Here is a 22,035-nt window from a genome sequence, read left to right on the forward strand (position 1 = left end):
CGTGGCGCGTTTTTCGTTCTCTCTCCGTCAATTTCAGTCCCGTTTCCTTTATCATTTGTTCCGCCCTTTTCACTATTTCGCATTCTTGTGGTGAGCTCTTTTTTCCTCTTTATTTGTGAAGACGAGAGAAGAGCATTCTTTTCAGTTAAATAACAGTTAAGTTAACGGGTGTACACTTCCGCGGGTGGAGCCACACTCAACTAAGAAGAAAATAGGAGCTGCCGTACGCACACTGATAAAGGGATTTCTTTTTCTATTTACTTGTTGTGGTGTTGGGTTATTTTTGCGTGTTTTTTTGTGTGTTGTCTTTATTATTTTTTTTTTCGTTTACTGAAGTCTACAATAACAGAAATAGTAAAGACATTACCACTTGTTTTAAGGGGAATGGGGGCGAGTATGGAAAAAAAAATGAACAAATCAAGGACTAAACGAGCGTAGGCATTGTGTTCCTATGACACATATTCGAAAGGAAAGTGGGAGATTGTGAGGGATACATGCATGCAGCGGATTGGAAGAAGGAAAGACGATATACATTTGTGTATCCGCATGTGTGACTTGTTACCGTTGTTATGTGGAAAAGTGGGGTAACACTACGGAAAGAGATGAGGCTCATTGTATAGTGCCAGTGGCGAGTGAAAAGACGCAGCGGAATGATAAAATATATTTTCTTTGTATTTATAAATTGTTTGCGCGTCTTATTGGTACTTTCTTGGTCTTTTTTGTTTTGTACCCTGATGCCTCTCCGTTGCCGTGACCTCCTAAGTTCCTTCCGTAGTTACTACACATTTTCTTTTCATTTCACACATCTCTACTATTCCCTACATGGTGGGCTGGAACTTTTAGGTGCATCTTTGCTCCTCCTTTACTCCGCCTTCCAAATTCATTCGGTATGATCATGTTAATACAATCGGTATCTGCTGCTCCGTTCGTGTGCCATCTTAACGGGAAGTCAACTATTATAATCTTTATTTTTCTTTCCTTCTGTATCTTTTTGTCCAAAACAGAATATATTGTTTGGTGCGGTTTACTGTTATTGTCGTCGTGCTAAGAGTGAGTATATATTGATAAACTGCTACGTATATTTGTAAATATATTTATATCTGGATATCATTCTTGGATTATAGTCAGTGGGAGAAGGTTGAAAGCTTGTAAAAGGGAGGGGGAAGAGACGATTTGTGCGGTTGTGTACGTGATCAAAGGAGGTGGTTGACCATGCAGGAACGTCAGGAGGAGTACGCCTCACTTTCTGAGCGGGAGCAGTTGCGGCAAGACGTCATTGCCAAAACTATACGGCGCAATGAATCACGGGCACGCGTCCGTGAGGTTGCAAAGGCAATGGAGGCATCGGAGAGGGAGTTGATGCGCGTGGTGGATCAACTTAGTGCTCTCATGAGCATTGGCCACTTCGTTGGTGAAATTCTTCACAAGGTGGATGAAGAGCGGTTTATCGTACAGAGCGTTTCCGGTGCCCGCCATCTCGTTGGTTACAAGAAAAGTATCAAGCCGGAGAAGCTGAAAATTGGAACTCGTGTCGCACTGGAAATTACAACGCTAACAATTGTGAAAGTGCTTCCCCGTGAGGTTGACCCACAGGTATATAACATGCAAGTTATGGAGAACGAGAAGAATATTTCGTTCCAGGAAATCGGTGGCTTGCAGGAGCAGATGCGGCAAATGCGAGAGGTCGTAGAACTTCCTCTGACGAATCCGGAGTTGTTTGTGCGTGTCGGTATTTCACCTCCTAAGGGCGTGCTTCTTTACGGCCCGCCGGGAACCGGCAAGACGCTACTTGCTAAAGCAATTGCGTCCAATGTTGACGCTGCTTTCCTGAAAATTGTAGCGTCCTCTATTGTAGATAAATATATTGGCGAGTCGGCACGAGTACTGCGTGAGATGTTTGCTTTTGCGCGCGATCATGAGCCATGCATTATTTTTATTGATGAAGTGGATGCTATTGGCGGGAAGCGAATCGAGGGTAGTTCCTCCGACCGCGAGGTTCAGCGTACGCTAATGGAACTACTGCATCAGATGGATGGCTTTGAGAAGCTAGGGAAAGTGAAAGTGATTATGGCGACCAACCGCCCCGACACGTTGGACCCCGCGCTTATGCGTCCCGGGAGGTTAGACCGTAAAATCGAAATCGGACTACCGAACGAGGCCGGTCGTCTTGACGTGCTGAAGATTCACGCATCCAAGATTACGAAACAAGGCGACATTGATTACGACTCGATCGTCAAACTCTCTGAAGGTTTTAATGGTGCCGACTTACGCAATGTTTGTACCGAGGCCGGGATGTTTGCCCTTCGCGCGGGCAGGGATTACGTCATCAACGAAGACTTCAACAAAGCAACCCGGAAGGTGGCAGATTCTAAGAAACTGGAGAGTGCTCCACATCAATACTCAGAGCAATAGCTTCCGTTGGCGTCGTGACAGTGTGTTCTAAAGAGGAATGGTGTGCTCAACTGTAGAGAAACGAGGTGCGGTGTCGGATGAGAAGAAACGAAAAACAAACAGGGGAACACATTAATGTGCAGTCGTTTGGAACAGGAAGGAGGAAGAGCATGTGTCGTGTGTCGTGTGTTCAATGACTGTGATGTGGGTGAAATGCAGGAAAAAACTCTGGAATTTCAATGGTGCTCCAAAGGGAAGCAAGGGAGGAAGGGGATGTGCTTGTGGTTACGTAAATCGGTGGGATATTCGCATTGAGAAAAAAATACGTTGCGAGTTGATCTGAAACCTCCAATGACAGTGATGATGATGATGATATAAAAAATGGTACCATTGCCGGCAAGTGGAACACAGTAAGGGTTTCCCTTAGGTTCACATGGGAACGAAACCGTTGTTCTTTTGGGAAGGGCCGTTGCTTTCATCCTCTTTTTGTTTTCACGGCAGATACTGGCTTCCAATAACACGAAACACGTCAAACACATTTTTAAAAATACTTTTGGTTGACGTATTATTTCCCCCTTCCTCTCTTTTTATTCTCCCACATCCCCCCTTCCCTTGTCGATCCGCTACTGCTAGTCTCACCACGTTACAGAATTGTGTGACATGACACAAGAAAAAAAAAATTACCCATTCAAACCGAACACTAAACCCTAAAGGAGACGACATTAAATGAAGGGAAACAAAAGTTTACCCTTTTTTTTGTTGTTTGAAGTACTGTTGTACCACATTAATTAACTGCGTGCACTATTGACCAACTTCTCTTTCTATTTTTTTTTTTTTGACTTCTCTTGTTAAGGGATAAACAAAACATTCTACTAAATCAGGTAATTGATAAGTTGGCGTGTGTTGGAGGTCCGTATGTTACCGAATGGTGCAGGTTTCTCCATTTGTATGCAACCGCAGGGGAAATGCAACCCCAACGTTGCTCATAATTCCTCACCCTCTAAACGTAACGCAGCATCCTTAAGCGTTAGAAACAATAATAATTGGGCGAGGGGAGAGCGACATCTGTTTTGCTTCGCGTTTCTCTTTTCTGTTTTATGCATCATGTGAAGAAGGAGTTGTGGAAGGCGAAATATCTTCGGGGTTTAATAATAAGGAGGAAGGTACGCGGCATTGATGGTATTGAAGCGCATTGTGAAATGTTTTTCTTCCCCCTTTTTTTCGTCAGCAGCGGTGTTGCGGGCCGACCCCCGCCATCTCATATAATTGCCGTTCTGGAAGGCATGTGGTGGAAACAAAAAGTGGAAGGTCCCCCTTTTTCTTGTTTTTTTTTTCATCTCTCTCTCTCTCTCTTCCCTTGTGGAGCGACTGTAGCGAGCATCCCATTATAATAAGGCGAGTCATTACTATGCCGAAGTGTCCGTATTGTGTAAGATTGATCCTATACCGTTATTTGTATTGAAGATCATACGACCATGTGACACGCGGTTTCCCTTTTTGTTATAACAAATTATACTGTTACGCCTTTTTGTGTGTTCTTTGTTTTTTTTTGTTCTTTTAGTGTAGTGGTAGTGAGCATATATTTTAAACCTTGTAGGCAAAGTCTTTAAAAAAAAAAAAAAAGACCGTTAGATTCAATAGTTCTTTTTTCTTTTTCTTAGCTGACTTGCCACTGTTTTTGTATGGATCCTTTGGACGATTGGGACGTCGTTGGGGCCGATGATTTTACACCTCGTGTTTCCAGTGGTGACAAAAATGAGGATCCGAGTACAAAGAAAGATGCCGATGATTCTTTATTAAACCATGAAGAAAATGCCGTTAGCAGTAAAGATTCCGTAAATGTTTATAACACTCCCTCTTTTGTGAAAAGTAAATGTAGAATCCCTTCCGAGCCTCAGGTCGTAAGAAATGATAGTACACCTTCCAATAATTACAATATTGTTGCAAGTCCCGGCAATGAAGGTGAGCCTTCAGTACAGCGCCCACCGGCGCATCGTGAAATTACTGGAGCTAGTGTTCTGCAAGCACGGGGAATATTACATGAAAGCTTTGACAACAGTAATGCGCAAGAAGTTGTTCATCGCTGTCAATATGTAAAACATGCGGTGGAACCGCAGCAAAATTCCGTGAGCGCGGTTTCCAATTCAAGATTATATAATTTGATTGGAAAGCTGTTGTGTGCGGGGCAGTTATTGGGTTTGGCGACGCCCATTAGTGACGGGGAGGAACAGAATTGTTGGGCATTATCAGTTAAGTTGTGGAGTCACACGTCGTGTATCATTAAACAGATGGGCTCTGCTGGACAACTTATGTGTTTTATGGCATTTCTTTACTTTGTTTCCGCTGCCCCAGTGGGACGGAATAAGACGGAACACTGCAGTCCCTCCATCAACTGTTGCAGTCTTTTTAAGGATGGTGTACGGTATTTTTGTTATTTGCTATTTCTAGTGGGACCACTACTTCGCATTGCGGAGTTTGCTGTCCAAAAGAGGTCCTTTGGTAAAGCGCTGCACGGCTGTGAGGTTGGAGGAAGGGCGCATAAAATAGTGTGTAAAGCAGTTACATGGTTTGGTAAGTGCATACTAACGACTGCATTAATCGTGCCGCAAGAACCAAAGGGAGGAGCGGCGGTTAGTTATGTGACTGCCAAAGAAACAGTGGGTAGTTGTAAAACCAAAGTTAGCGATACAACGGAGTGTTTTGCTAGAGTGAACAGCGCCTCGGAGAAGTCGGTTCTTGGAGTGAACCGTCTCTTGTTTGTCGTTGTTTGCATTTCACTAGTTTCAATTATGCGCGATGCTGAAGAGCGTTGTACCCCTTCATCCCGCTGATACGATTTTTGGTTATGATAATCACCACAGCACACGGTGCTACCTTTATTTCAGTGAAACTGCTTAATGTTTTGTTTAAGGGACGGCTCCGCAACGGAAACGGGTGTAGAAGAAGAACAAAAAAAATGAGAGAAGAGAAGTTAATATGATTAAGTTGGAAAGAAAAAGTGGGCGTTTGCATGTGGGTATGTGTGCTTTCCAAGCATGAATACTGGATTTTGCCTTAGTTCGAACCCCTGGCTTGCGCTTGACTTCTTTTTTTTGTTTCCACATATATATATATATGTCATTGTTAGCATTTTTATGCTAGTTGCGTTATCTTTTTTTGCTTTATTGTTCGTTCACTCCCTCTTTTACCCCCCCCCCTCATCACATTATATATACGTATATGTTCACGAGTATGTATGTTTCAGTTGTGGTTTTGTGTGCTTCCTGAAAAAAACGGCTGTTCCATCCAGTGACTTCGAAATGGGAGGTGGAAGTAATAAAAAAAAAAGACGAAACAGAGGGGAAAGAAAGTTTCATATTACATTACTTATCACATTCCAACCAATTGTGGTTTCGGTAATTTTCAGGTGAACTAAGACAAATAATAGGTAAAAAAATAAATGAGAAGAAAATAACAGAAATGATGAAGCCGGGGTTGAAACTTGCTTCTGTTGGAAAAGGAAGAAATCGTGTGAGGTCATATTTTTCTCGGATTTATTCCTGTTGTTGTTTGATTAGTTTCTTTTTGGAGTTCTCTTCCTTACGTTTATCTCCTTTTTTTTTTGTTCGGTTACTTTCACGGTTCTTTCCCGCAAGCGCAAATGTATCTATCGTGGTTTTGTCAGACCATATCTATGTTTGCGTTTACATATTTAGTCTTACTTTAATGTCAACTTTGCGTCATTTATTCAGGCTCCCTTGTAATACTTTCCACTCGCCTCTCGTACGCCCAGGGAAGGGGGCAGCAGCAACGAGAAAGGAAGGGCTAACGCGAAATATATACATATATATGCCAGAAAAATATTTCAAATACGAAACAGATGGACAAAAAACATGAATTATTCAAAACAAAGCAAAAGAAGTGAGAGGAACGGAATGTGGACACTCTTTTTTTCTCTCTCTCTCTCTTACATTTCGTACCATTAGCAAGTGGTCACACAAGTGCAATTGACGCTACTGCGTGTAATTTAATGGCTCAATGGGGGTTGAAACCCGTGCATGAAGGATTTCCATCATCTTTTAAAACCAAACATTATTTCCACTTCTCCTGCTTCTCGTCGCCCCCCCTTTTTTGTTTTCACGCCCTCGCTGCCACATCATCTATTGTAGTATTCTGTTCCCTGAGGTGAAAGATGAAGCTTCTAAAGTTCGTCAACTGTGATGCCCCAAACGTGAGCCCGGAAGCTCTTCACTTCTCAATGTCAAGACAACGTGTTTCGCTTCACAGCGGTGACACTTCCGATAGGAGATCTGGAAGCAGAAGTTCCGCAACTGAGGGTAATGCATCTATAGGGAAAACGTGGCGCATTGCGGAGGGAGGAACCCCAATAACTGGAGGTTATTGGTTGTTGGGCGATAACAATGAGCCAATAGGCCCTGTTCAGGAGGTTATACTTGCCGTCCCGGAGGTTAAGGAGGCTGATGTTACTCCACGAGGCATCAACGAATCTGTTGTGAAAAATGTAGAGTTTTTCAGTAAATTTGGAAGGTCCATGCAGCGAACCAGGGAAACATTTGGCGATACGTATTTGTCTGCTCCCAAAAGCGTTATTCCTCTATCGGATGCGGAGCGAACCTTTGCGAAACGGGCAGAGAGGGCGCGTATGCCTCTGAAGCGAAGAGCAGAGGCGGTAGATGCTGAAGGGGGGCCCGGCGGTGAGGTAGTGGCGGCAGCGGCAACGGCAACGGCAGCGGCAGCAAATCCAACAGCATGTGTGGAACCCAGCCCGCGTCCCGTTAAGAAAGAGAAGAAAAGCAAAAAGATCACTACCCCGACTCTTACTCCGGTGCGAAGCATTAAAAAGGAAACGTGATACATCAGGGACCGAAGTATGTCGCCTCCCATCGTGACGCCGTGTGCTATGAGAGTTTGTTTTTTCTTTTTTCTTTTTCTAAGTTTGAATACTGTGTGAGTATGCTTGTGTTATGGGACATTCAGTTGAGGGTGGTGCTTGCGCATTTACTCGGTTTGTACGTTCAAAAAAAAAGGGGGTTAAATATTGTGTGTGTTTGTGTGTGTGTTTGTGAACGTGTGGTATCGATCGTGGTGTTTACGACAGCGGATCAGCATTGAAATAAAAGAGGATTTTACGCAGCTGAGACTTCCAAAAGGGAGTGGATGAAAAATGGAGGAGGGGAAAAAATTGTAAGTAGATTGCTTTTTCTTTTCACTTTCATATATATATATATATATATATATATATATATATATATATATATATATATTTGTTCTCATTTATTAGTTCTGTTTGTTTTGTGATATAAAAGAAACCGGACAAAATATCTGGCAGCTTTTTCTCCAAGAAGAAGAGAAGGAGCTGAAAAAAATATCAACATTAATAACAGGTAAAAGTGATATATTCTAAAAAATAAGTTTTTTTTAAAAAAGGAATCAGAACTTACCGACAGAAACAATAAAAACAAAGAAAAATGAAAAAAAAAGAAAAGAAAAGTATTCCACGCATTTATTTTCCACTTCCCACAGAAATCCCGAACCTTCTTTCTTTCAATAATTTACTGATTTTGGTTTCGACATACCGTTGCTGCAAGAAATCAACGCTGTTTTGTTTTAAGGGGAAAATAAATATTATATAAACAAACGCGTAATAAACAAATGGAGGAAAGAAAGAAAAAGATGTGCCGGTTTAAGGTTGAATATAAAGCATAAAAATGTTTGGACGCGGCAACGTTAAGAGTACTGATGTGCGCGTGTACTCTTATGCGGTCGCAGAGTTAAATAATTTATAATGACTACGGTTAAACTCCTTACTGTTCCGCTCTCTTACACCTCACTGTAACCCATTTCACTAGCACTCAACTGTATGTATGTGTTTGTTTATTACACACCCACCCTCTTTTGATTCACTACCCTCCGCCTCGACGTTATCTTGTAATGTTACTTTCCTTCTCTTCCATTTATATAGATAAATATTTAAGGAAAAAGTAAAGTTTTTCACTCTCTCCTCAAAAAAAAAAAATGCAACAATAAGATCAAATGAAGTTTACTGGGATTTGCTGTTTTGTTAACTACAGTAAAGGTGTGATCAACTTTATTTGTATGTGAAGAAAGTGTTGAGTTTGATCGATCTGACAAGTTGTGTACTGACATAGTAGAGTAAATGAGTGAATGCGTTACGACAGCTGCGGTTGATCGATGCAACTGTGCGTACTTGATTACACGACGCCACGTCAAAGGAGCGTACCCAACGGATCGATCGATGAAAATCATATTGCTGTCTTTCTTTTACGTGGTACTTTTTCGTCGTATTTGTCTTTTTTTTTTTTTTGCGATGGCTGAGGTAGGGATCTTCAAATTTTTTTTTCAGTATGTCACCGCCACTATCTTTACTCCTAGTTTTTAGTGTCAATTTTTTTTTCATACTTTGGGGAACTGACCCCTAACTATGTCGCAATTGGTGACCCCTCCCCGCGAGAATAAATGTTAATAACAAGTTGTGAAATGCAAAAAGAAAAAGTAAATCGAATGGTTGTATAGTTTTTGAACGATGCAAATAAGTCGGTACAAGTAACAAAAGAACTTTTCTAAGTAAATATGTAGTTCCTATGTAATCTCACACTTTCACTCCCTTCCTTTGCTTTGCTTTGATATTCTATTGACATATCACTTGTTCAAATGTCGCTAAGCCCCTCCAACATATCTGCCCACTCTTATTATAATACCGTACTAAACCCAGCTGAAAGGGGGCTGAGGCGGGAGTAATACGGATATACGATTTTTTTCAGGGAAAGAAAATAGTGGAGCGACGAGTTGTACACACTTTCTTTAATATCCTGCTACATTATGTATGCGGCTGGTCGCTTCACCGTCCCGTTTCCGTTCGAGCCATATCCGTTGCAACTCCACGCCATGGAAGCAATCCGGGAGGGTCTCTCAGCGGGTGATGTTGTTGTGCTCGAATCACCTACAGGAACAGGGAAAACACAAATTCTGCTCAATGGTGTACTTTCACATATGTTCGAACCTGTCGTTACTTCAGTAGAGCATGGGATTGCAGAAAGCCATGAAGTGACTGGGGAATCGCGCCCTACCGGGGAAGTGTGTGCGGATAGTGGAGATGGTTGCCCTTCTTTCGAAGAGCATCGTAAGCATCAAAGGAAGCGGCGTAAAAGAGAACGGGAAAAGAGAAGGAAGGAGACGTTTAACTTTGGTGGCACAAGCAGCTCAAGAGATCCGTTCCTGGTGGATCAGGATGTTCGCGAGGAGGCGCAAGAACTAAGTCGTTGTGGCGCTTTAGCAGATTGTCTGTCATCTTCATCTTCATCACGCTCATCCTCAGTGTCTCATCTGGGGGGCGAGGGAGATAAATCCGATGAAGATGTTGAAGTACAGCCTCTGAGGAAACCAAAGGTGTATTTCTCTAGTCGTACTCACACACAGTTGCAACAAGTCACAGACGAGTTGCGCCGGACCGTCTTTTGTCAGAATCTTGTCCGACGGCGTTCATGCAACTCTGTTGAAAAAGATGGCCTCGCTTCAAAGGTCTTTGAGGATGCACATAAATCTCCGTTTGTGGAACCGCGGAAACTCCGTTATGTACATGTGGCCGGGAGACAGCAACTGTGTCTTAATGCGTCTCTGAAGGCCGCTGCCGGTGGGAGCAATGAACGACTCAATGAACTATGCTTGGAGGCTATGGCGTACGAATACTCGAAGGAGGGCAAGACAGCGCGGAAACAGAAACTGCAGAGGGGCTGCGCAGATTCCTCTCTACCTGACATTGAAGATAGTTTGGGTTCGAGCACCGTTAGCAGAAGGGGTTGTGGCTACTGTCAGAAGGAGAAGCTTAAAATTCTCCGCGATTACGTGAATATTGAACCTCGCGACCTATCGCAGATGCGGGAACTGGGTCAGCGAGTCGGTGCTTGTCCGTTTCTCGTTACACGTGAGGTTCTTCGTGGGGCGGACGTTGTGTTTATCCCGTATAGTTATCTCGTTTCATCAGAGATGCGCAATGCGCTGCTTGCGGGAAATGCAACAAACGAGCACCCTACTGATTTAACACCTCAAACACAAGTTGTATCGCAAGGACTAAGTTCCACATGCAGAGCAGGTTCAACAAGTACACATAGTAGTTACCCTACGGTGCCCTCCAAGCAACGATGGGAAATCCAAAATGGGAGACGAGTCCCGATACTACCTCCTGATTTCAGCGGTGACGTGATTGTTGTCGATGAGGCACATAACCTTGTGGATTACTGTCGTAATGTGACGACAGCAGAGGTAACATTGCCGGAGTTACAAGTGATACGTCGGCTGCTAGACGGATACCGCCTGCGGTACGAAAAGAGACTACTAACTAGGAACAAACAACGTCTTCGTGAAATGGTGGCATTTGTTGACAAACTTGCACAACACTTACAGGAAGCAGGGAAGAAATCCACCCCAACTGCAACGGCAAGCACCTTTATTAACTTCACATTTGATGCTGAAGTTGATACTGTGAATGTCCACCTCTTTCTTAGTTTCTTGGATGAGAGTCGATTACTACCAAAGTTGCACGGTCTCCTGGCGCAAATGGTCGCGCAAGTGGAGGCGCAGATTAGCCAACCCTCAGGGAAGACAACGAAGTGGCGCCCAACGTCATCATATAGCGATGAGAATATTTGTTCGGATACCACAAATGAATATGCTGACCCAATTGAGGCGCTTTTGCATTCACCGGCTGAGGATCGCCGATCGATAGCAGCCACGCTGTATCGTTTTGAAACGTTTCTACGGTGGTATGGACTATCTGACGAGTACACACGCGTGATACTAAGGCGTTTGCCCTCTGAAAACGGCAGCAGGGAAATGTGCAGGGTTACGTTAGAGTTGCTACAACTGGAATTGGGAACGCACACGATGTTCCCTGTGCTTCAGCAGGCCCACGCCGCCGTGTTGGCGGGTGGGACGATGAAACCTCTTGCTCTAACTTGTGACCTTCTACTGAAGCAATCTGCACCAACTAAGGAGTTATCGGTGCTAAAAAACATTAGTTCTCTGCCGTGTGGAACCAGGGAAGAAGAGGCTGGCGAACAAGCTAAGAAAATTCGTTTCACAGAAGAAGGACATGTAGTTCCACCATCGTCCATAGCAGTGTTTACGTTGGCAACCGGGCCGGGTGGACAGCGTTTGGAATTTCAGCATGCTCGACGGCAGTCATGGCCAAAGATTTTTGAAGGTGTTGGTACAGCGCTTCTCAACTTTTGCCGAGTAATCCCCGCGGGAATGATAGTTTTCTTTACTTCATACGAGATAGAGGAACTTTTTGTTAATACCATTCGCAGTTCCGGTATGTACGATACGATCAACGCAGTGAAGCGAATATTTCGGGAACCCGGGTCCGCTAGGAATGCAAGTTCTACTCCCGGTTACAGCAGTGGGTGTCAAGCCGCGGCCTCCACAACTGTTGATTCGATGCTTGAAGAGTACGCCTCATGGATTCGCTCAGAACGCTCATCTGGAGCACTTCTATTCGCCGTAATTGGGGGTAAGTTATCGGAAGGCATTAATTTCAATGATGATCTTGGACGCGCTGTTGTTGTTGTGGGTCTTCCCTACGCCAATATCAGCGAGGTGGATCTGCAACTGCACCTTCGACATGTGGCGGACACGCGGGTGAGAACTTTATTACCATCCTCTGCTAACATTGCTACGGGGAGCATTACCACCGATAGCACTGACCAGGTTACGGTTGTACCTGATGGAGAATTTCCGGCATCACCATCCTCTGCAATGGAGTGGGGTTTATTGACAGACTTGTGCATGCGCTCCGTCAATCAAAGTATTGGGCGTTGCATCCGTCACGCCTCTGACTACGCCGCTGTCATCCTACTGGATGCACGTTACGTTGAACGGAGAGACATACGTCGTCGTATTCCTTCATGGATGCAACCATCCATCCATGTTGCCCAAAACTTTGGCGACTGCTTCCGCCGTGTTCGGGATTTTTTTATCGAGCGGCGGAAGTGACGAATCAATGTTGTGTTTGATGGGGAGGAGGGTTGCCTGAACCGGGTGAGGTGGATGACGTCTCTGCACATTTTTTTTTCTTACTTCTTCCTGGCGGTTTGTTGTGCTAATTTGTGCGTGCGTGTCTCCTTCACTTAAGTGTGTTTTGACGATGAATACGTTACTTTTTCCTTAAATTTTTTGCATCGAAGCGGAAGTGAATAAAGGCGTCGGGGATTTGTTGCGCACACACATTGGTTCTCGACTTCCTTCGCCCCTCGGTTACCTGAGCGGTGTAGGTGGAGGAAGGGTACAGCGAAATGGAAATCTCTCGTAGCAGCTGTGCTAAGAGATTTGTAATAGTTTTTTTTTGTGTGTGTCATGGTTTTTCATTAGTATCTATTTCACATACCTGCTTTCGCAGGTAAACTTTTTGAAATCTGTATCATACTTGCATCTCTTTTTTTTTTTTTGTAATCAATCAGCCACAGTTGTGTTCACCTTTTTTAATAACTACTGTGACGACATATAAGTTATCGCACCACAACTGCATGTGCTCAGCAATGGCAGGTTCTTTTTGAGGGTGGTAAAATTTTTGGCGGTTGATTATATTTTGTTTGTTGCGAATAACGTTGTTTTTGTGAGATGCGTCGCACTCTTTGTTTTTATCTGTAAAACGTATGCAACAGTTTTTTTTTTTAACCTTGATACTTCTCAAAAAAGGGGGGGAGGACGATTACGAAGTTTACGTGCGGTCGATTAGGACGGACGAGATATTCGGAACGAGAGCAGGATTAAAAGGTGTAAAAATTGAGATGTCACCGAAGAAAAACTCGGCATCGCGACCATCAAATAACGGTGGAGGCGGAAAAACAGGGGGAGGAAACGGCAATGTCAGTCACAGAACTGACAACGAACAGAGCGGGAATAATTTATCGGAGCGCATTATCGCCAATGAATCCCTCCTTGCAACAGAAAGTGAGAGGCATGCCACCTCTAAAAGTCTTTATGGGGATTGCACTGCACGAATATCAGGGAATCTATCCTGTATTCACGATCGTGTCCGACTGCGAGCATACGAGTCTGTACTGAGGAGTATCAAAGGCAAATCTGTATTGCACTTGGGGTGCGGAATGGGGTTGGTTTCCATGATTGCAGCGCGAAGCCTCGCCTCCGCTGTTGTTGCAGTGGACCGTTCCGCAATTGTAGACGCCGCGCAAGTGGTGGCGAAGAAAAATGGGTTAAACAATATTAGTTTCTTCCGGGGTGCTCTTGTGGACGTTGTTCAAAACTTTCCCGTGCGGCAGTTTGACGTCATCATCTGTGAATGGATGGGACCATTCTTGATCAATGACCCACTGCTAGAAGAGGCTCTTTATGCCCGTAATAATTTACTCGCGAGCAACGGTGTTATGTGTCCTGACAGTTCATCCATTCACGTTGTCGGCGTCAGTGATTATTGTTTTCACATGGATACCGTGGAATTCTGGGGTAACGTATATGGTTTCAAGATGGAACCGATGAAAGCACTTGTGCAACGGGAGGTGGAGATGTGTCGTGTCCCCACCTCTAGTATCGTTACCACTACGTGTCTTGCCCACACAGTCAATATCGCATCGATTAACAATTTGGATGATAAATCGAGTTTGAACGATTTTGTGGTGCCCTTCAGCGTGCGAGCAACCAAAGACACGACGGTTAACTTTCTCACATTTTACATAGACGCCCGTTTCACCAACCCTCACGATCCCGGTGCTAATTTTGTGTTGGGCGTCCGTCCAGGTGGCACCAATCCGTGGACGGAAACGAGTGTTGCTCTTCATGAACCCCTTCCACTGAAGGGTGGCGAAGTGTTGAGCGGTGAGTTGAAGGTGTGTTTGTTGAACCCAACTCGGGGAATTACAACCGTAGAGGTGACCGCACGCACGTCTGGTAATGTTGTAAACATTGAGACAAAAGGCACGTACAACTACCAAAGGTATTGATGTGTTGTGCGGAGCGTCGTGAAATAGGTGGATCACCTTGGCCGTTTGCACTTGCACTAAATTTCATGGAGGAGGCAAATGCAATACCCGTTTTTACGCACCGTGGTCAAGGTGTGTGGAATAACAAAACACAGGTGGAAGAGTTTTTTTTAAAAAAAGGAATGAGTGCGTTCAGACGCACATACATGTGTCCGTGGTTGCGGGGAGCGGGTAAGAACGATGATGATGATAATAATAATAATGGTAATAATAAGTAACGGTATCCAAACGAGGGATTACTTTCTTGTAAAAGGTGTAATCTACAACGCGTGTATGGGGGTATTTAGCCTTAACAAGGCGTGAAATGGGGGAAATTGGGCGAAGGGGGACAGGCGAGTCGTGTGCAAGAACATGTTTTTGTGAATCAAATGAGAGAAGCAATGTCCTCACAGACTGTAGATTACCAACCGGTTTGTATGTTTGCTGCGTGGCAGCGTCTGTTTGTCTGCTTCTTTTTTTTTTTGTATCACTTTCCTTCCGTGTCTTTCCCCGTGAAACGGAGCGGGTACCTATGGATGGAAGAGTGTAGGGTAAGTAAATGAACGGAAATAGTTGAACACTGCAAATAGGATCAGTAATAACAACGCGATGTGTGGTGAAAGAGAGGAGGAGCACGTGGAAAAATAACAATAATAACACTCACAAACTTAAAAGAAGAGAAATGAGGTTACAAAGGGTCTTTTTTTTTTTTGAGGAAAGCACTCTTATAACCCACAAAGATGTCGAAATAACCGACTTACAACCAGTGATATGAGCAAAAAGAGGGATATGGGGGAAAATATGAACAAATGGGGTCTGAAAGGGAGCTGATGAGGTTGTTTCTGTGTACCCATTTGCAGTTTGTAGCTTCACCTTCTTCCTTTTGTTTGCACATATGTTGCCGTCGGTTGATGTTTGTTCAACTGCGCCGCGTTTGAAATCCGTTAACCTTGTGGAAAGGGAGGGCTAGTTTGCACTAATGTTGCTCTCTGATGTCCTCTGAAAAAAAAAAAAAGTGTAAAGAACTTGATGAGAAATCACGATCCTGGGAAAGGATTATGGGGGAGCAGGGAAGTAATTTGTTGTGTCACTCGGGGTCCTTTGGCAGTGTTGCGGTAGTGGCACATTTACTTGGTTTTACCTTTTCTGACTGTCGTACGAAGCTGTTTCTTTGGAACGGCCCCTGGTATAGCCATCACCAATTGCCAGCCAGCATAAATAAATGCTGGAAGCAACCGTCGGGAAAAAGCTAACAAACAGTTTCTCTGCTTCCTGTGCCCACATGTGTAAATACATACATATATATATGCGTATGAATGCTTCTCTCCACTTGTGTGTTTTCCACTATGACATGTAGTATACGCAAAAAAAAACCGCATATGTTGCGCCGCAGTCGCTTGCACCTGCTAGCGGACTACCGCACGTCGTCCAAGATATCAGATGAATTTAACAACGTATTGAATCGGAGCGGATGGGGGTTTGATCATGTCGCCGTCGACGTCGGATCTCTCTCCGGCGCGGCAGGACGTTTGACACGCGACCTTATTGGCCAGGAGCGCGATGCGGAAACGGTGAAAATTATTCACAAACAAATCACAAATGTAATTTTGCGTCGTATTCAACCGAAGAAGTCACTCGCAATTTTCATTGACGGAAGTGAGCCGTTATGGAAAGTGCGTCACATGCGGTTATATCCGGGAAAGAAATTTGAGGGAAAGTTCTACCGGAGTGCAGCGTCGCCCATGGTTTATTCGCTTGAAGACAAACTTCGTTGTGTGGGTCCGGATCTGCGGACACCACCAAAGGAGTTTATTGTAAGTGGACCGGCAGCACCGGGGCCGGTGGAGGCAAAACTCTCTGCGTGGATGCTTGACCTCGCGACCCGTGCACTTCCGGATGGAGCGGTAACGACCCCTACAGTTACCGGAGCGGCTGCGGCTGCTTCTGCCTCGGCAGGGCCACCTGAAGTAACATTCAACGACACATTTTGCCTCATTGGAGGTAATGATGCGTTTCTATCCGCCCTCGGCGCAACACCCTTTCACAACATCACTACCGTAACACTTCAGCAAGGAGAGATGAAATCCCTTTCCTTGAGTGAGGCACTGGAGTGGTTTGCGATGGATCATCTACTGAAAGGCGAAACATCAATCGGTTCTGGAGGGAATGAACTTCAGAAGAGGTTGGCTTCTGTACGCACAGACATTGTACTCCTGTACTTGATGGCGAATGGTATTAGCGCGACAGATCTTCCCGGCCTGGGCGTGAACTTCAAGGATTTGATGGAAGCCTACACTGCAGAGGAGGCTAACAAACTCTACTTATTCGGGAAAACATCTGAAGAGCGATGTTTGCGGATGTGCCCCCTTAACCTTGAGCGTGTACTAACCCACGCTACTCGGAGGACATCAACACCGACTCGTTTTTGTCAGCAGTCCGCGGATTACCTCGAGATTCTTCTACAAACCCACTCCATGATATGCGATGGAGGCATCAAGAATTTTCGGTGGACACCCAACGACAATGACGCCGTCCCGGAGAAGCAACCTAAAATTCCCATTGAGCGCTTTATTGGTCATCTGAAACATCTGGCTGCGCAGGGCGGAGAAACCACCGCCGTCGCTGATGTCGGGAGCACTGAACCGGGTCTTGCTGCCTCCGTCGATTGGACATTTGCGCTGACAGGGATTGAGACACTGCTTTTGAGCGCCCCCAAGGCAGAAATGATCGATCAAATTATTCCCGTATTCACAAAAGGTCACACACTTCCCGATGGCGTTGCCCAGGATATCGTGGACACGAAGAACGTCGTGGAAGCTCTTCACAAAGTGCGTCGTGTGCTACAGGTTGTTGTGACAAGCGACAACAGTGGTAATGATGACGGCAGAATAGAGCACCCAGCCTTTAACCACTATCCGACTCACTACTTTGTGCGGACCCCAGGTTCCCGCGGGCCCCCTCCTGGGTGGACGTACAAAAGTGTCAATCTGGGGGTGCGAGCCGTCGCTCTTGGCGTGAGGCACCGTGTCGCTTCGGGAATGTTGACGGCGGCTTCTCGAGTGCTTGACAGTGGTGGCGTCTCCTCCAAGAATTCTCTCTTTGTATTTCATGTGAAGGACGGTATAACAACCCCCAGTGGCGGGGGAAACGAGGATGGCTGGTTAGAGACACCGTGCCATGAGCTGGCTGGCTCCTCTGCAAACCCAGCATCCAAGGAGATTTCAACGCTTCGGGTGGTAACCTGGAACGTGCAGTTTAGTCGTCACAGTGGCGAGCGGACGCCGTTAGGGCGTGATGGAATTGATTGGTGCACTTCAACAAGGTACGTGGCACTCGCCCAAACATTGGAGGGGCTTGACGCTGATGTTATTGGTATGCAGGAAGTAGAGCCAGCATGGTGCAAGTATCTGTCGCAACAACCGTGGGTACGGGAGAAGTATGCCATGACTTGCTGTGAGCATAGTCACGCCATTCAACCTTGGGGAGTCATGTTACTCGTTAGACGGTCACTCTGCGTAACGTCTACACACCACGCAAATGTTCCCGCTTTTTCAGGACATACGAGTGTGATGCCGGAAGTCACAGTGGTTGTGTCTGAAGGTGTTCCGGTGACGGTGGGTTCGATGCACCTTCTTGCTCCTTATAACCAGAACAACATCAGTAACCGCACAACTCAACTCGACAATTTAACGAAACGACTACGCACGCGACCCCCTATTAACGGTAAGCAAGCAGGATTAATTGTTATGGGTGATTTTAATGACTGCGCGAAGAATTACTTCACCTTTCCCCCGGAAATGGGCTTTAAAGACGCTTGGTTACTTCTTCACCCCGATGAAGGTGTGAGCAGCAAATCAGGCCACACCATTGATGGCGACCGAAATCCTTACGCCGCACAGATTATTGAGAAAGAATTCTATGGACGCGCGGACCGAGTATTGTTTTCCTCTCGAAACTTACAACCTATTCAAACTGAGATTATTGGGACGACCTCTGTCCGTGAGATGGGGATCACAAAACAGGTGGACATTGACAAGGACGTTCCGGAGTATTTGTACCCGTCTGACCATTTCGGTCTCCTTGTTGAGTTTCAGGTGGTTTAGCCCTCGGCATCCCGCTCACTGCCATTTGTGACCTTTCCGCTCTTCACATCGAATACCGATTTGAGTCCCCCCACATAGCAAGGTTTTAGGGCGGCAAAGTTGTTCAACGGGAGGGAAAGCTGTATTGTTTGTCTAAAAGTAGTCACTGAGCGGCTACACGTGTAAAACTGTAAGGTGGTGCATGCGTCTTGGCGACTATGACTCCACACATCAGATATTAAGATCTTATCATTTCACACTCGAGTTGAGGCTCTATTTTCCCCTTTTACCCCTATGTTTGTTTCGTTCACGATACTTTGTGGTTGCTCAAAGTGGCAACTGCACACGGTCTAGGAATAAGGAAAAGCCACTTGTCCCACCCTGTTCACTTTTCTTCCTCTCGATTTGCGCCATGTCGTTTCGCTATACGAACAACTTAATAGGTGCTCTGAAGCATCGGCTACTTTTGGAGAGCTCCTACCGCGAGATTGCAAGTAGGAAGTTCATCGGTAATTGCAGGGGTGTGGAAGTTGTTTGTAGTGGCTACGGCACTGTTCTTGCTGTCCAACTAACTGACAAGGCCGTGTGGGAGCCTTTTTATCGTAAGGGTGGTCGACCCACTGTTTCGGGCGGAGGTGATGTTAGTGGCGATGCGGAGACGGGAACACAAGGATCCGCAACCACCACAGGGGCTACAGGGTCACTGGATTTGGACAAGTTAGCGGAGAGCATAAAAACCGCTTTGTGGGATGCCACGCGGAAAATACGGTCAGCGAAGGAAGCAGCACTGCATCGAAGTCTTTCCCATAACACGCGAATGCGGGCATCGGCCGACCTGAAGCACTGGTATGAAGAGGATGCGAACACTCTCCGTCCGTTGGCATTCGAAGCGTTGAAGCATGAAGCTGCTACCCCATGGATGCAGCTCGTTCAACACGGAAAGAAGGAGGAGGCGGCTGCGCTACTGAAAGAATTCGAACAAAAGGGGGACGCAGCAGAAGCGACACCAACCCGAGTTAAAGACGACAGAGTTAAGGGAACCCGGACGGAATTGAGTAACCGAGAGCAACCTCCCCTCGCATCCACGTTGAAGGCTGAGGATAGCAACCCAGCGACGATACCAATTGGATCCGTTCACCCACTGTTCACTCCCGCCCTCGTTCAAATAGAAGAGGCTGGAAGCGGCTCCGTGAGCAATGAAGCCGTTTGCCGCGCGCAGTTGTGGGAGCTTTCGCGTGATGAGCAATTGTTCTGGGAACGTGTTGAGCTTATTCGCAAGGGCCAGGTCGCCTCCATTGGTAGCAGCCACAAACGCGGTTACGCGGACGAAGCGGCATTTGCCAAGGACGACACAGAAGAAAAAGTGCAACTCCGGTTTACGCAGTAGGCCTCACGACTCCGTACATGCGCATGTTTGTCTCTTAAAGGGAAACTTTTGACTAATGACTTGCATGTTGCAATGTGAGGAAAAGGTCCCTTTCGCACACGTAAACACGTCTTTACACGACACGCGGTTCTTGTGCATTCGCGCCTGCGTTACCACAGTTGTGTCGCCAACCCACTTGTTCCGCAAATTTGCTGCGCTGCTCATTCTTTGTTGTATTTCTCCCCCGTGGTTTCTTCTTTTTTTCTTCTTTTTTCTTCGTTTATACCCCACAATCAGATGTTCCGCCGGACAAGTCGGTGCCTCGTTGAAGTGGGTGATACCTGTGTCCCCAACAACTTTGTGCACGCTACCGATCTGGCCTTCTATTTTTCCAGGTTTCAACCCCGATCTCACCTCCATCCGCACGGTATCCCTGAACTTCGCGATGCAGTGGAGCTGCTCCAACCTCCCGAAGGGAAACCTTGTAGCAGATGGTCGGCGCCTCGTTTGTTTTCCCCTGCTGCACTGGCAGCACCTGCTGCAGTGGCGGAGTGGAAAAAAAAACGTGAGAAGGCGATGATGTTATTGTCCCGTGGTGAAGAGATCATGGAAAATGTAAGCGGTGTGAGGAGTGCCGCTGTGGCGGACGTTGTCCGGCCGCTGTACGCAACAAAATTTGAGCTCCTCAACGGTTTGGAGCATCTACCGCGGTCGGAGTTCGCGACGCGGATTGATGTGCACCGATTTATTGTAAAGCATGCCGGACGACTTTTATACTTTAACGATAGTTGGGATAAATCAGATGTGAAGCATCTGGACACAACTTGTGTTATTCTAGCGCACTTTATTCGGTCTTTTTGCGCCCTTCACCAGCGACCATTTCACGTAAAGCAGGCAAATGTTAGTGACTCCAAGGCAGATCGAAATCCCTCTTCCTGGACCATGGCGGTAGTTGGTGGAGAATCTGGTGACGCAATGATTAGCTTACAAACTGTGATGGATCGCTTGGACGAACTGCTGGCGCTGAGTGAGAAAATAACCGAGAGGCAAATGGGTGAGATGCCCGAGCTTCGCTGGAATAAACCAAAGTTGCTGTTACTGAAAGGGACCCTTACGATCCCCCTCACAGGTAATCTGACGCATGCTCAAGAACTCGTTAATCAAGCCGCTAAAACGGTGTATGAGTTTCACCAAAGGAAGAAACCGATTGTAGACGGTCTTGTTGCTCGCAAACAGGAGCACGAGTTGGGTCTGTTCATGCTGGTTCAGGCTGAAATGGCGGCGCGAGTTTTTGATTGGACCATTAACACTGGGGAAGTAGATATGGAAGTCGTTGAGATGTTCGAAGCGGCGGCTAAGTTTTATTCCTTTCCATGCAATACACCGTTGGATGCCGACGGCATCATGTCGGCGGAGTTGCTTGACGAACGGCGCTTTGAAGTGGATGCGTACACTTCGTGCATGCTGAGTTTTGGTAACTTCCTTCTTGGTGCGCCCAGACCCGCCGCTAAAACCCGTCGCGATGCACCGGTATTCCTTCCCAAGCAGCTATTTACTATTTCACCCATAACAACTGTGGCATCATCGTCCGATCTTATTTACGCGGATGTGCAACGTCGTGCACCCATGACAGTGGAAGTCGCTCGTAAGCGCGCAGGCGAGGCGCTTGAACGGGGCTTAAAGTTGAATCGAGAGCTTTATCCTGACCAGAAGCAGAATCCCAAGGCTGGGTGGACGCTGTTAGCAATGGCATCGTTGTACGCAGATATGCGTGATTATTTATATGCTACTGGCCTCTTCGCCTCTGCAGAGAAGACCGTTATAGAAAATTACGGCGGTGTATCGTTGGAGCGACTTCTTGTTTCCAAATTGCGCTATGAATTTTTAGCGGGGGTTGGGTCTGAAGAGGAGGCGAAGGCATCAGCGCACGAAATCGTGCAACTCCTCAAACAAATGGACAACATGCCGCATGGATAGGGCCCCTTACCTGTAATTTTGGATTATAATCTGTCGACTTAAGCGATTGTGCTTTGGAAGTGCGATAGTCGGTGGGGGGGGCAGGAGAGCAAAAGTAGCGGAGGAGGAAACTGGAAAATTCCAACTTTGACAGGTGTGGATGTTGGGGAAGTATTTGACGTGGAGCGAGAAAGGTTAGGGGGCTGTTGGACGGTTTAATTCGGCTAGTAACCTATTTTATTGTTAT

General features: G+C 46.0%; 8 protein-coding genes across 8 annotated transcripts, besides 4 other annotated features; all 8 read left to right on the forward strand.

Moving 5' to 3' along the window:
• Positions 1 to 1,212: 1,212 nt before the first annotated feature.
• Positions 1,213 to 2,412, forward strand: Tb10.70.3930 (protease regulatory ATPase subunit 4; the record flags this gene model as incomplete). Its single annotated transcript, XM_817508.1, has 1 exon — positions 1,213 to 2,412. The coding sequence occupies one exon, from the start codon at positions 1,213 to 1,215 to the stop codon at positions 2,410 to 2,412; it is 1,200 nt and encodes a 399-aa protein (XP_822601.1).
• Positions 2,413 to 4,073: 1,661 nt separating this feature from the next.
• On the forward strand, positions 4,074 to 5,222 carry Tb10.70.3910 (hypothetical protein, conserved; the record flags this gene model as incomplete). The annotated part of the gene is made up of 1 exon (XM_817509.1): positions 4,074 to 5,222. One exon carries the CDS (start codon positions 4,074 to 4,076, stop codon positions 5,220 to 5,222), a length of 1,149 nt encoding a protein of 382 aa, XP_822602.1.
• Positions 5,223 to 6,562: 1,340 nt separating this feature from the next.
• Tb10.70.3880 (hypothetical protein, conserved) lies at positions 6,563 to 7,243 on the forward strand (the record flags this gene model as incomplete). Its single annotated transcript, XM_817510.1, has 1 exon — positions 6,563 to 7,243. One exon carries the CDS (start codon positions 6,563 to 6,565, stop codon positions 7,241 to 7,243), a length of 681 nt encoding a protein of 226 aa, XP_822603.1.
• A 187-nt stretch (positions 7,244 to 7,430) lies between these two features.
• Positions 7,431 to 7,464: a microsatellite.
• Positions 7,465 to 7,605: 141 nt separating this feature from the next.
• Positions 7,606 to 7,655: a microsatellite.
• Positions 7,656 to 7,851: 196 nt separating this feature from the next.
• Positions 7,852 to 7,882: a microsatellite.
• A 1,349-nt stretch (positions 7,883 to 9,231) lies between these two features.
• Positions 9,232 to 12,402, forward strand: Tb10.70.3870 (DNA repair helicase, putative; the record flags this gene model as incomplete). Its single annotated transcript, XM_817511.1, has 1 exon — positions 9,232 to 12,402. One exon carries the CDS (start codon positions 9,232 to 9,234, stop codon positions 12,400 to 12,402), a length of 3,171 nt encoding a protein of 1,056 aa, XP_822604.1.
• A 659-nt stretch (positions 12,403 to 13,061) lies between these two features.
• Tb10.70.3860 (arginine N-methyltransferase, putative) lies at positions 13,062 to 14,366 on the forward strand (the record flags this gene model as incomplete). The annotated part of the gene is made up of 1 exon (XM_817512.1): positions 13,062 to 14,366. The coding sequence occupies one exon, from the start codon at positions 13,062 to 13,064 to the stop codon at positions 14,364 to 14,366; it is 1,305 nt and encodes a 434-aa protein (XP_822605.1).
• Positions 14,367 to 14,585: 219 nt separating this feature from the next.
• Positions 14,586 to 14,619: a microsatellite.
• A 1,144-nt stretch (positions 14,620 to 15,763) lies between these two features.
• On the forward strand, positions 15,764 to 18,487 carry Tb10.70.3850 (RNA editing 3' exouridylylase MP99; the record flags this gene model as incomplete). The annotated part of the gene is made up of 1 exon (XM_817513.1): positions 15,764 to 18,487. The coding sequence occupies one exon, from the start codon at positions 15,764 to 15,766 to the stop codon at positions 18,485 to 18,487; it is 2,724 nt and encodes a 907-aa protein (XP_822606.1).
• A 181-nt stretch (positions 18,488 to 18,668) lies between these two features.
• On the forward strand, positions 18,669 to 19,853 carry Tb10.70.3840 (hypothetical protein, conserved; the record flags this gene model as incomplete). The annotated part of the gene is made up of 1 exon (XM_817514.1): positions 18,669 to 19,853. The coding sequence occupies one exon, from the start codon at positions 18,669 to 18,671 to the stop codon at positions 19,851 to 19,853; it is 1,185 nt and encodes a 394-aa protein (XP_822607.1).
• Positions 19,854 to 20,129: 276 nt separating this feature from the next.
• Tb10.70.3820 (hypothetical protein, conserved) lies at positions 20,130 to 21,809 on the forward strand (the record flags this gene model as incomplete). The annotated part of the gene is made up of 1 exon (XM_817515.1): positions 20,130 to 21,809. The coding sequence occupies one exon, from the start codon at positions 20,130 to 20,132 to the stop codon at positions 21,807 to 21,809; it is 1,680 nt and encodes a 559-aa protein (XP_822608.1).
• Positions 21,810 to 22,035: the final 226 nt, after the last annotated feature.

The sequence above is a fragment of the Trypanosoma brucei genome, chromosome 10 (assembly GCF_000002445.2).
Source record: "Trypanosoma brucei brucei TREU927 chromosome 10, whole genome shotgun sequence".
NCBI lineage: Eukaryota > Euglenozoa > Kinetoplastea > Trypanosomatida > Trypanosomatidae > Trypanosoma > Trypanosoma brucei.